The 18298-nt window shown below is 28.0% G+C and overlaps 1 protein-coding gene across 2 annotated transcripts; it reads right to left on the bottom strand.

Annotated features, from left to right (window-relative positions):
- Positions 1-1183: 1183 nt before the first annotated feature.
- On the bottom strand, positions 1184-13015 carry LOC132935149 (transferrin 2-like). 2 transcript variants are annotated; one of them, XM_061001615.1, is made up of 17 exons: positions 12920-13015; positions 12682-12808; positions 11730-11887; positions 9154-9286; positions 8913-9055; positions 8728-8845; positions 8282-8461; positions 7686-7849; positions 6473-6652; positions 5770-5934; positions 5606-5694; positions 5360-5526; positions 4948-5083; positions 4817-4875; positions 4577-4720; positions 2454-2625; positions 1184-2390 (listed from the first exon to the last, which is right to left on the bottom strand). In XM_061001615.1, exons 4-17 carry the CDS (start codon positions 9170-9172, stop codon positions 2219-2221), a joined length of 1908 nt encoding a protein of 635 aa, XP_060857598.1. In that variant the 5' UTR covers positions 9173-9286; positions 11730-11887; positions 12682-12808; positions 12920-13015; the 3' UTR covers positions 1184-2218. The 2 variants fall into 2 exon arrangements, with proteins under 2 accessions (XP_060857598.1, XP_060857597.1); XM_061001614.1 differs by lacking the exon at positions 11730-11887 and having other exon boundaries at positions 4817-5083.
- Between the last annotated feature and the right edge of the window lie 5283 nt (positions 13016-18298).

Here is an 18298-nt window from a genome sequence, read left to right as displayed (position 1 = left end):
CAAACATTTTAGAGAACATATACGTCAATATAACAGTGCGATGTCATTAGACTCTTTTGGTTCTCACATAACATTACCATCGGGGTATGGGCCTTATTGTTTTAAAATACATGGTGATATATATCATCGTATTAGTTCCCTTTATCCTAGCTCAGGCCAAAATCCATCGTATGGTCAATTATATATTTTAGACTTAGCTGAAGCAAACAAAGTTAGATTAAACAAATCACAAAATATATTACTTAAAAGTTATTTACTTGATAAATTACACAATGTATTATCTAAAATAAATCCATAACTATACAAATACTACCAAACAACAAAAAAGATACAACGAATATAGTTTATAAAGAAATTCTATAACAATATCAATACATCGTTGAAAATCATTTGTTTATCAATTGTTTTGTTTTGGGTGGAATATTTACAGTTTTCCCGTGTATAAATATCTTGTGTATACCTATCTATAAATGTAATTAAATCTTAAGAAATTAAATTATTGTCCATTATATGTTTTTCCTTTACATTAATTGCACATTATTCTAACGATGTATACATAAAAGTATGATACATCTTTATATTTATTTATAATATACAATTATTCAAAGATTTGTTTTTTCCCACCGTACCCCGGCAGCGACGGGTAATTCAGCTAGTAATTCATTATTTATTGAAAATAATTTTTAATCTTTAATTTTGTTGTTTTGTCTTTGACCACAGATTGCATACAATTTATTTATTGATTTGACTTGAAAATATTGTCACAAATATATTTTATGTTTCCTATTTTGTTTATTTAAAATGGTTCTTTCGTGCTCTGCAAAAGGCTGAAAATCTAAGAGCTCCAAGGTTCTAATATTAAATTCCACAAGTAAGTAAAAATGTGATCTTTACATTTACCAAGTCAATAATGGCCGTGTAGCCACTCACTCACTGCGCTGCGCTCGTACAAAAAAATTGAAAATCTCTCGACTTGCTATACAACGCCACCTAAAGTTGGTCACAGGATAACCACCGTGTATCTACTCTTAATAACAACCTTTATTTGATTACGACTATTCAATTTAAATATTGGTATACGTGTAACACGTATAATACGTATTAAGAGTGGATGTATGGCAGTTATCCTGTGACCAACTAGAGGTGGTGTAAGATAGCAAAACGAGGGATATTTTCGATTTTTTTGTCCGAGTGCAGCACAGCGAGCGAGTAGCAACACTGGCATCACTGACGTCTCCCCAAAAAAGGAGTGTCCCGTAAAGTAGGAAATGGTATACGTATAACAAAAAAGATCCTGAATATGTCATAATGTTTTATTATAAATAACTAATAAGTACACATTATGCAGTCAAAATAATATACATGTATTATTTATGCCATTTACTTTCTGTTAAATAAAGGTATCCTGCAGATAAAGAATTAAAGAGTAAATAGTTGTTGGCCGAAAAAGAAACTGTGTTTGTTTCATCACAGAATTAATTTTTATGTAGCAGATACTGTAGCGATAAGATTATCTATAAAATGTCCAAGGTAACAAATATCTTGATTCTACTGATACACCAAAACCAACATTAAGTTGATCCTTGTCTAATAATGAGCATTTATTATTACTAGGGCTCAGATGTTTATGCACTTAAAATTACTGAAATATGCATGCGTTTATGCACTAAAAAATTACGAAATATGCAATCAAAATATGCGCTATAAATATAAAATATGCATTTCTAGCCAATATAAACAACAATATATGCACAAAAAACATAAATATTTAATTTTTAATTTTTAAATCCCAAAATCTGCTATTAACATACAAAACCATTAAATAAGCAAAAATATTTAAAATTAGTTTTTTTTTTATTCAGTAGAACATGAGTTAAATTTGTATCCAGGTGAGCATTTAATTGGATAAATAGAAAAAATTATGCAATTTTATAAACTTCCGAGCCCTAAATTAATAAACATTTATATTTTACGTCAATGCGTGGTAGATTGTAGTTACCACTATAAAACTTATATATAGTTCAAAAATTTAAATTGTTTTTTTAAAATCCCTAAATATGTTATTAAAATACAAAACCATTAAATATGCAAAAATATGCAAAGTAAAAATAGTATTTTTTGATTCAGTAGAACATGAATTAAATTTGTATCTAGGTGAGCATTAAATTGGATAAATAGAAAAAAATATGCAATTTTATAAACATCCGAGCCCTAATTATTACAAATTACTACCAGGTGCGCGACAGTCGACAAGACGACGTGCCAGCATGAAATTTTCCCCCAACCACTCAGAATAATGTCTTAGTGAACTATCAATGGATGCAAGCTGCTGGGTAGCATCCTGGAAAATAAGATCACTGTACGGTTCTGGTGACTTGAACATACTGAAACTGAAATTAAAACATATTTAATATTGTACAGTAGGTCGAAGACAAAGATTGTCAACCACTCACGTAAACTTGTCAATAGTAGTTTTCATGCCATACCACTGCTGGGCAGCCATAAACAGATTGGTGAATGCCATCACTTCGGTATGATTATAAGCTTCCCCTCCACGAGTTATAACAGCGTTAGCTTTCACTTTACCCAAGCTACACCTCTTATAATCATGAATCGATGATCTACCTGTGTAAAATAAAACAAATTATATTGTTGCTAAATATATACATCAATTTATTCTGCTGCTAATATACAATTTTTCTAAAAATAAACACAATATTAAAAAAAAAAATTCTAAAATTTAAAGTATTTGGACAATTTTTGTTATTGACAAAATTATTTTGATAAATATACCATCAACATAAATACTGATTCTAAAAAATGTAGTCCCTGCCATTTCAAATTTCTAGATTTGTGCCTAATTTACTTCTCATCATATTAGGTTAAAAGTCATTGACTGTTATAGATATTTAATGGGATTGACACTGAGAAGTTGAAACAATTATTAATTCTGTCACAGCAAAATGTAAATAACATACTAGGTTAAATTAAATAGAAAAAGATCTCTTTTGTTTAAATAATTGAAGTTTATTAAGTCATGTTCCTTTTAAGTACCTACATTAAATCTCTAAGCAAAAAATGTGAGTATTCAATAAATATTGAACTTTTAACTACAGTTTTATAATAGTTCAAGACCATAATAAAGCATTTATAATACACATTCGATTAGTTTTTTTAGAATAATTAATATAGCAATAAATCATAATACAATGATGAGATATATGTGACTGTCAAAAATGTTTAATCTCTCTAATTATAAATAAAATACAACACAAATGTTATTTACTATTTGTTATTATTATTTATGCCTAAGATGAATATAAAATATGACAACTTAATTTTGATATTAAATATCTTTAAGAGAAGAATTGCATAAAAATACATTTTTAAATACCAACATTATACTATAATATTATAAATTTATTAAAATTATTGTAAATTAATGTAGTTTAATAAAATGCCTGTTTGTGCTATTATTAAAGATAGCAAAAGTAGGTATTAAAATTAAATTATAATTATTATAACTATATATTTGAACTATTTTTATACCTAATATAAGTTTTTTTAAATCAGCTACTGGTTATATTAAATATTATTATACAAGGCTTAAACCGTAAAGGCATTTTGTATATAAAATTAAGAAAATACAATATACTTAAAATGCATGTTTGAAAGTTAAAATAAAAGTCATGATTTTAGCCGGCACTTGGAATTAAATGCGAACCGTCAAATATATTTTACTTTAATGCTAATTTTTATTATTATTATTTTTTTCTGAGTAGACCCGGATTAATATTCTAAAAAAAATTTAAAAAACAAGCTTTTTGGACATTAGCATTTTTTTTCAAATCATCTGAACCCCTTAAAAAGTAATTGCCGACAACCCTGTTGTAAGCTGAAATATTTTATTATGATACATTTATAAAAAATTTTAAATTGAAATAGAATAAAATATGGTAGTCAGAAAAAATTACCATCCCAACTACCATGTGTGGCAATACATATTTTTGAATACAGAAATACCCATTTGAATGGATAAACAATATGTATTTAAATAAATTGCATTTTTATAACCCCCTTTAATGATGAACATTTTGATATTTAAAGCAAAGTACAATTACTTTATTTATATTATTGAGTTTTGGGTGTTTACTTAGATAGTTGTACAAATTTTATCTGTAGTTGCTAGACAGAAACTGTATAGCAGGTTTATAGTATACCTCGTCAGAGTAGGTTAATGTAATTGAATATTGATGTATTCAATTTACATTTAATAAAAAAAAAATCTTGATTTCTTATACATTTTTTTCTCTGTGCTTTTAATTTGTATGAATTTATTCTACAGTTCAAAAGAAACATTTGAATTGACTCAAATTTAAAAAAAAAATAAACATAACCTCAGAATACAAATGATTCAAAACAATATTATTTTTTCATATCCAAACACTCATTATAAATTCCTTCCAAGCAATGGTAAATAATTGAAATCAGAATTTTTTTTAAATTAAAAACATTATAAATAACACGCAGAACAAAAACCTACAATCTAGTACAGTTTTAGTACACAGAAACTTACCATCAGGACACAGAAGTTCAAAATCATTAGTTAAAGTATTTCTTGCCCACAACTGTTTGCGTCTTCCACCTACATTCTCATACACTGTGGTATGTTTGACAAAAGCTACATTTCCACCACCTTCGACCAAACATCTTAAGGCTCCTAGGAAAAAAAAAATATAATTTATAAATTCATTTTTAATATAAGTAATAATTACTAAATAATATAATAATCATTTTAATTCTAAAGCAACTTTACCTGTGTAGCCATAAAAGTCTTCAGTGGCATCACGTCTGCAGTACCGATAACTAGAACCTCTACATAGATGACAAAGGTTATCATACGGTAAACCTGGGTTATATTCATTACTTAATGCACCGGGTACACACGATTTACTAAAGTATTCAGAGGCAGCTTGTATTGAGTCACATCCATAACTTCGTATCCACCCATTACTCAACAAAAATGCCATTGGTATTATCCATCCACCACCAGAATATAAACCCGAGTGACATGTCATTTTACCTAAAATTGTTGGCAACAGTATAGTATTTGTTTAGATTTTTTATTTTATTAATCTTAAGCATCGACAACTATGGCCATTAGCTTTTTGTAGGGGGATTATAGATGGTCGAGGAACATATGTATGTGGGGTGAGGATTCGTTACTAAAAACCCGAGTAGTTACTCATTCGGGAACTAGAGATGTCTAGTTGCTTGACTTCAGAACACGTTAGTGACAGAGGCCAACCACCGAGTCACACCAGGACCCATTAGATTTTTTAATAAGTTTGAAATAAACCTTTTAAAAATGATATTTCAGTATCCGGATCCTCTTTTTTTGCAACAGCAACAACATAATATTCTGGTTCAGGTAGATCATACATTTCAGTGATAAATGGTATTTCATCATAATGCAGTCCAGCGGTATAAATATCGCCAGCATCCATCACTGCAACATCTGCATTTCTGTTAACACAACAAGACATAAATGTTACTAATTTGTTTGTTCACTGTATAGAGTGATAACAATTGAGTTTTAACATACCCATTTCTAATGGCTTGCATACAATGCACATGACTGTAACCTCGGAAACAATGCAATTCAGGAACCAAAAGTTGAAGTCTTAAAGCCAACTATTGCATACAAAAAGAAAATTAATAATAAACTTGTAAAAAAATAAATATGTATAATATATTAAATATATTTACCTTCATTTTAATACATTTATCCATTTCTGGCTCAGACGTTACACAGAGTGTCATTTTGGAAACAGGACAATACCGTACTCCGAGTATAATGTCCATGGCTTCTCCTAAATAACTTGTATATGTTTGTTGGGTTTCTTCCAAGAGCCGTAAACCTCTTGTTGAGTCCTACAACAATAAAATGGTACTTCGTGAAAAGTTGAAAAATATATAAAAGCAATATTTTTTAATTATTTTTAATAATTGTTAATTTGTTTAAATATACAAATTCATTTAATTATATTAATTGATAACATAATGTATCAGCTACAGCACTCTTTAACACTGGCTTTTTATTCTATAAACAGTAAACACAATGGATTCTAAGAAATTATCGCGATTGTTTTCCTATTTTACTAATGACAAATGTATACGATATTAATTTAATTTTTGCTTTTTATAAATATAAAATGTATTTTAGCATAAAGTGTAAATGTTGTATTTATTTTCATTGAAACAAAACTAAATATAGTTCTATAAAATAGTATGTCATTTTTAATTTTTAACCAAATTTTAAATTGTTATATTTATGCTAATAAAACCTACTAAATTATAAGAATAAAACAAAATACGTCTAAATTTAATTTTTATTTAAAAATAATTTCTAGTGTTATATTTATGTACATGCTTTTATTTGCAATTTCTACTTCAAATAATTATAAACTACCTGTAACAAAAGATTGTGGTGATTGTCATAAACTGAAGAATCAAATAAATCAAAACTTTTGGTAATATTGTTGTGGATTTGAGACTGAGATTGAATGAATCCTCCTGCCCAGTATATGTCAGGACCCGTAAATGTGAACTGTTGTGGAGATCTTGGTTTTCCATATAATTCAATTACTTTCTAATGAAATACAATTTAAATAATGTTAAAAGTTATAAAAAGATACTGCTCAGCTAATGGAAATTGACAAAATGCAAAATGTAAGTTATAGTATTTATGGGATTTTCTTAAAGTATGGCATTAAACAAGTGTTAAGACAACAATATTTTTGTATTTAGCTTTTTTGCTCTAATACATTTTTTTTTAAATATAAATACAGTGAAAAGTATGTGCGAAAGACTTATAACAGCGGCGAAAAGAGTAGGATTGCAAATTAACGAAGAGAAAACAGAATATATGGAAATGAGTAGACAACGGTACAGAAAACAAGCCGAGGAGTTTCTCAAGGTAGGACCTTATAGTTTCAAAAATGTACCACAATTTAAGTATTTGGGTTCAATGATCACTCAATCAAATAATATGGAGTATGAAATTCTTAAAAGGATCCAAATGGGTAACAAGTGTTATTATGCAATGGATAACTTACTTAAGTCAAGAATTCTCTCAAAGACACTTAAACTTCAGATATACACCACACTAATAAAATCTATAGTACTATACGGAGCACAATGTTGGACGGTAAGGAAAAGTGAAGAGTCAAAACTGAGAGTTTTTGAAAGAAAAATATTAAGAAGGATTTATGGACCATGTCGTGACCTGCAAACAGGTGAATGGCGTAAAAGACATAATGAGGAATTACATCACCTATATAACAGACCGGATATTGTTAAGGAGATAAAAAGAAGAAGATTGGAATGGGCAGGTCATGTATGGAGGAAGCCTGATGCTTTGACAAAGACGGTCTTACAAGAGAATCCAAGAGGGAAAAGACCACTAGGAAGACCCCGAATGCGATGGGAGGATTGTGTCAGGAAGGATGTAGCAGTTTCTCTGCCGGAGGAAGATTGGCATGTGCTAGCACAAAACCGTGAAAAATGGAGGCAGTTATGTTTGGATGTTTGGTCTAAAAGGCCGTAAACAAAAAAAAAAAAAAACATTTTTTTTTAATGTTTTGAAATTTTTATCATGCAAATTATTTAATGGTACAAAATACCCGTAGCCATCTTTGGTATGAAATACGAGCAGAAGATGTTTTGGCGGATGTAGTCATAATAGCATCAGTAGGCACTGGTCCCCAATTACAGGTATTGTATTCACTAATTGGACGTCTTGAACCATCCACACATAATAATTCTAAATCATCTTCTCTGATTTTACCTTAAGTTTTAATTGGTAAAAATATTTCAGATATTTCATAAAGAAGAAATTTATTATTATCAACTACGTATTTTATAATCTGTTATACCCGTGCAAATAACGTAAAATCAAATTGCTATAACTCGGTCATTTTTTGACTTAGAAAAGAAATTCAACCACTAAAATTCATTAAAAAATACCAAAAAAAATAATTTGTGGTCAAAAATGGATCATGCCATTTAAAAAAAAAAGTTATTGTGCGCATGCACAAAGTTAACTGTCAAAAAAATAGTCTAATTATTTGAAAATGTGTATAATAATGTTTATTAGTTAGCCGAAAAAGCAGAATTGAAATATATAAAGCCTGCACATAGTTATTGAGTGTTTCCACTTATCGTGATCACACTGTATTAATATAATATATAGAATGATTGGTTATATTTTATATCTTACTGAATAATGATGGATCCTTTAACATTTCCAATACAGTTGTATGTCGTAAAAATGCGACATCACCCGTCTCAATTAAACATCTGAACGCTCCTTCGTCACCAGCATATGGATCGTTTGATGTACATTTTTGGCCAGAAACTTTGCTAGCGCAGAGAATACATAAACGGGCAGAATTATCACCTAAAAAAATGTTGATAAATAAGTACTTTTTATGTCTGAGAATAAGGAAGAGGAATAAATGTGCTGAATATATTCAGTATGTTATTTACTAAACATTTTATCATGGTATTAAATTAAACTTAACCCCTTCATAAATAAACACATCATATTTCTCAGTTACTAAATTATGGTTTATAGCATATATCATTTACACGCATATATAATACATACATATATTATATATTAAATTATAATTAGTAACAGTATTAAATATAAAAATGAATTACCCATTGGGTTGTACATGGCAAGTAATGAATTTACAGCGCAACTATTACCAAAGAATTCTATAGTAGTTTTCACATGGTTATTACAGTCTACAATTTTCATATAGCCTTTAGAAATAAGCTGAAAACAAAAACTCAAATATTATTAGAAAACAGATTAATCAATTTTGATTGATGGTTAACCTTACAGTATTTATTGGTACATTCCATCCAGCTTGAGTACCGACCCCAGCAAAACAAGCCTTTTTACCCTTCAAATCCCCAAGGTTATACACATCCTTTAAGGTGTTTTTTTTTATTAAAGCAACAGAGTAATATTCAGTAGAGCCATCTGAAAAAAAATTATAAAACAATATTTAAATTTGTAAATAAAATATGTCTAAACATGGTAATAAGTGTAAATTGTATTTAAAATTTATTTATTTATACCTTCAAATATTTGTTGCATTAATGGTATCAAACCATTATATCAGCCACCAACAAATACTTCTCCAGCATCTAAACTCAAAATATCTGCTGCATTGTTATCTAACTTCATCATACAGTCATCTTTATTAAGTCCCTAAAATGTTTTGATTAAATAGATTAATAAGTGTATTATATTATGTATCAACTAAATTTATGCTAACCCAAAAATATATGAGTTATTTGGTTACAATAATTCAAAAAAATATCTATAATATTTTTACTATGCAATTAAATCTGTATGAGAAAATTTCATTTCAAGTTAAGTATTCAATAATAAAAATGTTTACATATATAACTAAATAAGTATATTATAAAATAGATTTAGTATCACAACGATTTTGTTACATTATTATTAATATTAACTGCCTCTATAATTCATATCATAGGCATACACAAACACGTCATATTATATATTATCTAATACATAAATACTAAAAGTTATATATTATATACTTTCAGATAATTTCTCAGGATTTTTAACTAAATTCTTGATATAAAAAGTTTACAGTAAGAGATTCCAAACTGTAGATTGCAACAGACTCAGATATACTGTATTTAAATGTACTAATATTTTATAGGATTGGTAAGAATTGTATTTTACCAACTCATTAAAAAATAACATATGCATTTTTCTTAAGGTTGAATGAAAATTTTGAAAATATATTTAATTTAGAAATAAAATAATTTTTGCTCAATAATAATATTATTGAACATGATTATTTCTAATAAAAACAATTAAATGACCATAATGTTAATAAAATGATTTCATTAGAAATAATTTTAGCTCAATAAAAAGATTATTGAACATGATTATTTCTAATGAAAACAATTAAATTACCATAATGTTGATAAAACAATTTTAAAACAAATCACTATGGGTGTACCTATATAATAAGTCATCATTATAAATTATTTTGTAATTGATTATTATTTTAAGCACTTTAAAAACATAGGAATTACAACTATAATTTTGTCCATGATATACATATTACATATAAGTATTATAGGTAACCTCCTAATAGAATATTTCAGACTTTCTGATTTTTTCTAAATTTTCAATAATTATTAGAAACCTTGTAGTAATCTACTGAACAAATGATGGTCAATAATGTAAAAATGGACTTTATGCTCAAGGGTAATTTATCTAACCAATATTTTTACTTTAAGATTCTACCTGATGAGTGCATGATTTTGCAATATACAAGTATTTTATCATAAAATAGATTAATGCACAACATTATAATAATTGACATATTGTATTATAAATGTTCAATCTTAAAAATACATATCTGAATACTCAGTAAAAAAATAATACTAGATGTTTTAAGATTTTGGTATATTTTATTTTTACTAGACATCTTTTTTTTGCAATATTTTTTTGTTTTTGTTTTAACGTATGGTTAATTATGCTGAAAACGACGAGGAAGTCAAAATATGGCAGTCAAATAAGTTTTGAAGTTATAGCTATTTAAGTCCAAGACCCACTCAAAGATATACGTAACAAGTCAAGGGATGTTTTCGATTTTAATTGTACGAGCGGGTGATGAAAGGTGTATGTCTATGAAAATACTATAAATTTAAATTAGCTATAACTTTAAAACTAAGTTTGACTGCCAAATTCTGACTTCACCATCATTTTGAGTATGTCAAACAAGTATGCCAAACAGAAAAGTTCCAACAATGGTAAAATGGATTTTTTTTATTAAAAATATATTTTCTATTTAAAGTGATTAAATTAAAAATGGTAAATCTATATAATATATAAAAATGAATGTATGTCTGTCTGTGTCTTTTTGTTGCCATGGTTACCATGGGTTTTGAAGCTATTATAATAATAATTATTAGTTGTCGGGCAATGTAGTACATGGAAACATTTGGATAGATTAGACCTCTTGGCAGAAGATAGGTTAATTTAAAAAGGGATAGGACCAACCCCGGGAGGTGCTCAAACAGGGATTTTAAGATTTCCTATAGACATTTCTGTTTATAAATGGTTGCCATGGATTTTGAAGATAAAATAATAATAATTATTGGTTGCTTTTGGTTTAAAATTGTTGTTATGGTTACCGTTATATTATAAAAAAACATATTATTCATATAGCGTTGGTATTTTTAATGGGCAACGAAGTGCACGGGATCAGCTAGTATTATATAAAACAAGACAAAAGAAGTATTTCAAAATCAGTAGACGGTACGTATTTGATTTTAAATACAATTACTTTCAGAAAGTATTTTAGTACTTAGAATTGTAGAATACTTTTTTCAAAAAATTTTTTTATTTATTTATATGACTATCAGCACAAGACTATTATAAATCTACAATTACATAATATATACATATGCGACAATATTACACAATAAACTGTAAACATTTTATCTGATAGTAATAGTATAACAAGATTAGATTATTTTTCAAAACATTTAGAATATAAATTATGTTTGAATACTTATAAAGTATTTGAATTGGACGTTTTACCCAGGCATATCACAAAACTGGTACATAGGTACCTTTAATTTGTCCAAAATTAAATATTTACCGGTTTACAAACGAGTTCCATAAAATCTCTTGGGTTAAATCTTTGTCTATCTCTATTAACAGCTGCAGACAAATTTAAACATTTCGATTGTTCTTGGACATTTAAAGTACACCAAGTAATACAATTAATTTTATCGTCTAGTAGATCTGATATATCCCCTGTAAGTGATTTATAAAACGAACATGAAATATTACTAGCGGATAGGAATCGCTGCCATTAAACAATATATTCTCCAAGCATGTTAACCCCCATTTCTTTGCGTTTGTATATTTATTAAATTCTAATTTTTTGGAATAAGTTATACTTAAAGAGCAAATTTTAATATTCATATATTTCAATTTATATCAATTATCCTTATTTGTTTTTGTAGTAGATATATAGATTTTAATGACTACTCATTCAAATTTTGATTTAGATAAATTAACAATTAAATTTATTTTGTCATAGGATAATCTTTACATGGCATCAAATATTGTTAGTATTTTTGGATATGACTTTTAAGGTATCTACCTATCCAATAATTCCAATGAATTATTAGAATTTGACAAAATAAATTCAAGGAAAAATAATAATTAGGTATTAATTGTATTAAAGAAAAAATGGGAATGTGCATGCTTGGTGAATCACCATGTATACTATGCGTCAGGGGCGTAGGTAAGGGAGGGGGGGGGGGGGGGTCAACTTAAAATTGTTTTTCGTTTTGTCATTTATATTTACAACGTTCACTACCAATCGCCAATGTCAACACATAGTTGATGTTCACGATCTTGCCACGGTGACCGACGTCAACACACATGTTTTTTGAGTTTACTCGCGACACACGTATTTTATACGTTAACCTTTTCAAATAAAAATGTAGATTAAGTCGAAACCCCCCCCCCCCCCCCCCCCCATTAATAATATATACCTACGCCCCTGCTATGCGTACAGACATAAATGTGTAAATACTTACCATGGACGAATGCAATGTTCGCCAAAACTAAACAAACAGCCAAAAAGGTTAGGAAAATGTTGGATGTCTTTATTCTATGTTTTTGTGGTGGAAACATCTCTTTAATACATAGCAAACAGAAAATTACCTATATAAATCAAATACTGAATTAAACGCTACGACAATTTATGAATTTGAAGAAAGTTGAAGTTCACGGCCATCATCCATGAATACACGATGATCACTACTCAATACTCACTATATAGTCACTGGTAGTGTCTGGTACACTCCGACACTCGTACTCAAATGTTTAATATAGATTTATTATAGAGTAATAGAGTACTTTAGACATCCGACATTCGGCAATTTATTATTTTTGTAAGCTTGTAAACAAATAACTGAATGATAACCATTAACCACGGCTGTAGGTAGCAGCCGTGCTGATAACCGCTACAAGTGGGCGTGGCAGGTCACGTGGGATGGGGATAAGGTGTATTGATAGTTGATACACCTTCGATGGGGACTGTGGTGGGCCCCGTGATAAGAAATTATAGCTGATAATTCGTTAATATTATTTAAGACTTTAAGAGTTTGTCACACCGTCCCGTTATATGTTGTCTCCGTCATAGCAAAAACTGTTTCGCGCGGTACAACTTTTATCTTTCTGTGTTTATAGTAGTAGCTCCAAAATTTCTGAACATATAGGGTGGAAATTTATCTATGCAACAGCGTGCCCATATTTTAGATAACATAAATACAATAAAAGTTATTTGCTTCTAAACATTTGGTTTTTTTGTTTTTTTCATTTGCTTATAAAAAATAATTAGATAGTGCTATTAAAAAAAAGCACGATGTTGCACAGATAAAGTTCTTCTTTACGTGTTGTGAAATTTTGGTAGTTCTTCAGCAAATATGGTGCAAGAAAAGTTGTCCTGCGCAAAACAGTTTTTGGTATGTTGTACATTTGTATGACGACAACACATGCGGGTGTGACATCCTCTTAATGTCTACAAAGTACAAGTCAGTAGCTAAAAGTCAGATGTATAAACGTACTTACGTACATGTATTTTTATGTTTATATCTGTGGTAGTCACGGATCTACATTGGGGTATTTATCCTTTTAGCAATACTAGGGCTATTAGTGGATACTTATGGAAATAGATCAAATTATCACAAATTTCCAGTATCCAGTATCCACTAAATAGTAATTTTTCATTGATTCCAATTTCAAATTACAAATTCAACTAATACACTATACAAGTTACAATAAATTAGTATAACCACTGGTTACTATACAGTTATAAATTACAACCAGCTACCAGGCACCTAGAACATAGCAAAGATTCAAAATGGTTGTCAAAATGTCTGATTTGTGTTCTGGGCAAGGAAAGGTTAGCAAATCTGAATGGTTTTCTAATATATAATCAATTGTACTGTTGAAAACATCTATTTCTTGTACATATATATCTAAACATTTTAAACCATCTTCAGTTGCTGTTATTAATTTAAATAAATAATAATTTGGGTGTATTAGAAAACATTTGCTATTATATTACCTATGTAAATAATGCTAATTTAGATATCAATAAAATACCCCTGTAAAAGTTTTAGTAACAATTTCATATTGACTGGTTATACTAGTAACATTCTGTATTACTGATAATAAAATATATTACTTTAATAGCATTAATATCATAAAATATACATAAATACGCTGATTTTTCATAATTGAATTCAAATTTAACACATCCATTAATCTGTCCCACATAACACCTTATGTACAGCAGAATAGTTCCCACTAGCCCACTTTTATTTAATTTAAATTATTTATATGTTTTACTATTATGAAATACGATGTTTGAATGCATATTTTGATGTTTTATAGAGCATAATATTTTAACATTTTATAGAACATAATATGTTAAATATATCTTCTTGTTCATTAGAAATTGTAAATTTGTTTTAATAAAATTAGATAATAAAATATGTATTGTTAGTTCCGTATATTTTCCTATCAGTTCATCAGTGGATTTGTATACTTCTTATTTATTCTTATTTATCGTGGGTAATATGTTAATAATTACCTGAATGCTGAATTTTTATTATTTGGTGATTTTAATTTACCTTCGGCAGCATTTTCTAACGCAAAATCTCTTTTCTTTAAAGTTCAAATTTTGACAACATTTATCAAATTTATAATTTATTAATTATTTTGTAGTTAAAAATGTATAAAATGTTTAACTTTTATGGCTAAGGATTGAATATTTAAAACAAGGCTCCACGTAAATAGGTTATATATAAATTACTTTATTCACAATAATATCATCAAATATACTTGATAATATCATAGATTGACTGACCGTTTTCGTTCAGAATCATTTTTCTTATACAATGATATTATATCATTGAATTCAAATTTAACACCATCCATTACAGTAACCTACTGTACAGCAGAGCGACATCCACTTATCCACTTTTTTTAAAAATATTTTTGGAAGTATAGAGGTTATTAAAATTGGATGGACAAATTTAATTTTAGATTATCTAATTCATAAAAAACATCTTCGAGTGATGTATCAAAGTTATTAATACAGAAAGGTGATTCAATAGTATAGATGTCTCACATATTTAATAGAGGTTTTTTGTATACGTTTGAGAAAAATTTTCCAAAAAAAACTAACTATATCTTGACCATTGTTTGCAATAATTTTATTATAATTTTTTGTTTAGAATGTTAAACATTGTTTGGAATCGAGTTATGAGATTTTTTGCCTTTAAAGAATTTCCAAAAATATTTAGGATTATTCTGTATTGAATTTTGTTCATATAATTATTATAGTCTCTGCCTAATCATTTTAGATTTGCTTCTTAAATTAGAAAATTTAAGGTAATCAGAAAAATTATTAGAATTTTTAAAAATTAAGTGGTATAATTTTTTTTTCTTTAATGATACATTTTAATTCATGACTTATGCATGTGGGAAAATTTGAATTATTAGATACTGAAATAGTTGGAACAAAATAATTTATAATTGAAAAAATGTCAAGAGTAAAATAAATTTATATTATAATCTACATCTTTAAATTGAAAAATATTATGCCAATTTATAGCACTTAACTTGGGAATAACTTTTCTGTAATTAGCTTTATTCCATTATATAATATTTCATGATGTATCAGATTATGTATATGAAGGTAAGGAAATTAATAGTTAATATTAAGAGGAGGGTAATGTAAACCGACATTAATTATAGGTGAAGTATTTAAGGAAACATTGCAGGTATCTGAGTTAGTTATAACATAATCGAGTAAAATATTATTTTTATTTAAAACATTATTAATTTGTTTAAAATTTAGAAAGAATAAATTGTTAAATTCTTATAAAAAAAAATTGTGACTATGTATTTTTAATATTTTTCAACTGGCTATTAGAACGATATATCAGGAGCCTTATATTAAAATTTCACGCTTTTTTACCCAACAAATAAAATTTTATGTTTACAGACATTTTCAATTTCAGATTCTGAGTGGAACGATGAATGTATTAATTTTACAATAATGTGTTTTTTTTTAATTTTTTTTTTTGTGTCTGTCATCATTTTAGGACAGTAAAAGTGCTTGGAATTTCTTCAACAGTATCTTTTCTGATAGGAAAGTAATTCTAGTTGGTACTTTGTGGGGTCAAAAGTGAAATTCTATCAGTAATTTTCAAAAGCGCTGCGACAAAAAAAAAAAATTTTAAATTTAAAACAAGATTCCGCGTAAATAGGTAAATCGTAAATATATAAATTGCTTTCTTCACAATAATATCATCAAGTATTATACATCAATAATTTTAAATGCATGCCTTGATAGCGTAAGTCATATAAAATAAAAATCCAATTATCTTGTTGCCGCCCGAAAACGGAACAATAAATTATAATATTATTGACGTCTCGTACCGGTCCTCCATAATATCATCGGCCGTTACACACGCACACTCATATACACACACAATCTCGCACGCACTTTTATCATTAGCGGTCGATTATAATATAATTGCGACTTCGGCAATGTAACGCTGTGGGTACGTATTGCCATCGAAATGATAAAACATGTTCTATAAAATGCATCGTAGTTTCAATCAGGATTAATCTGTGGATCGTGATCATAACTAAAACCCGATTGTCTGATGGATATGCATCGGATAAAGGTGTTCTGAAATAAAGCAATTTTTACCGATTTCATGTAGTATACTGTATTTGAGTATTTCCTACCATATTCGCTGCGTTGCATTACCGAAGGCGCAATAATATTATGCTAAATTGATATTCACGTATAATCGCATATTATAATTTATAACGTTGTGTTCATTAGCCAGTCAAACGAAATACGCCTGTAATGGATAATATCCGTTTACTACTCCTAAATAATGAGCATAGGTAATAGGTATAATTAATAATAAAAATATAATATTACAATGTATAGCAAATAATAAACATAGGTATAAGGAATAATAGAAATAAGAAAACGAACATAATAATAAACCTATCAATTACCAACTATATGCAGGTACATAATTAAAATAATGAAGGAGGTCAATTGAACAATCCATTATTATGCACCACCAGTCACGTATTTAATAAGTAATATTTTAAAAAGACTACATAAAATATCCAAAATTGCTAATAAAATATAGAATAAAGGGGAATTACCATATATATATATAACGTACGTAATTAGAGACAGGAACACAATATCTAAATAAATGATTGACTAAAAAAATATAGTGGTTACCATTTAAAAAAATAAAGTCGATTTTATTATTGGTACAACTGCGTGTTGAAAATTTTTGAAAATGTTATAAAAAATTGCATGTTAAAAATAAAGAAATACGTGTCTTTTTTTGTCTTAACGAAACTCCCTATCATCGATCCATAATTGTTAAGAGAAACCTGCGTACAATGTCATAAGATACACTCTGTATATTTTTTGTATAGTAAAAAAATAATAAGTTAGGTATTTCTAAGTTTCAACTTCAAATTTAGTTCAAACTAAAAATTGAAACATAAGGTAGTAAAGAAATTATAAATTTATAGCATGTAACTAAAAATAACTTAAAGTTAACAAATTTTTTGATTTTAAATTGTAATCGGCAATTTTGAATATTACACCCCCCCCCCCCTCCATGGTTTTTTTTTAGATCGTCCCTGGCCGGGAGACGATCCCTATCTCAAATCTCAACCCAGGGTCACGTAACGTTACCAATCATTACTATCCATATGTTAAGATATATTTTATGTTATTATTTAGTATAGTCATAAGCGCCCACCCCTAGCCAATTTGTTGTACGAATTATTAAGACGATATTATAAATTAATATCGTCAATTTACGTCGTGATGTCTCATCATATCTTTCTTTGTCTTTCATCACTGTCCCACTTCTTTCTAGTCTTAATCAGGCCAACATCAGGCTAGTAGGAAACCGTGACAGTCTGCTTCAGACCTGCTGTCCAAACAATTATATTATCAGTATATTATGATATGATATTTTATAATAATAATATATTGAATAATATTAAATATTAATTATTATTATTTATTAGTTTACTACTAGGATTTAATTAGGACATACAGGATTTAATAATACAATACACAAA

The sequence above is a fragment of the Metopolophium dirhodum genome, chromosome 1 (genome assembly GCF_019925205.1).
Source record: "Metopolophium dirhodum isolate CAU chromosome 1, ASM1992520v1, whole genome shotgun sequence".
Lineage (NCBI taxonomy): Eukaryota > Metazoa > Arthropoda > Insecta > Hemiptera > Aphididae > Metopolophium > Metopolophium dirhodum.
Note: the sequence above shows the minus strand (reverse complement) of the source record. Positions and strands in the feature narration are given on the sequence as shown.

Bases quoted from the DNA above. Each gene is read 5' to 3' on its own strand.
- LOC132935149 (XM_061001614.1), bottom strand. The intron at 5,084-5,359 runs GTTTATTTCAAA...CAACAATTTTAG, and splicing joins TGAAATATCATTTTTAAAAG to GTAAAATGACATGTCACTCG. The intron at 2,626-4,576 runs GTAAGTTTCTGT...TATTTTACACAG, and splicing joins TGAACTTCTGTGTCCTGATG to GTAGATCATCGATTCATGAT.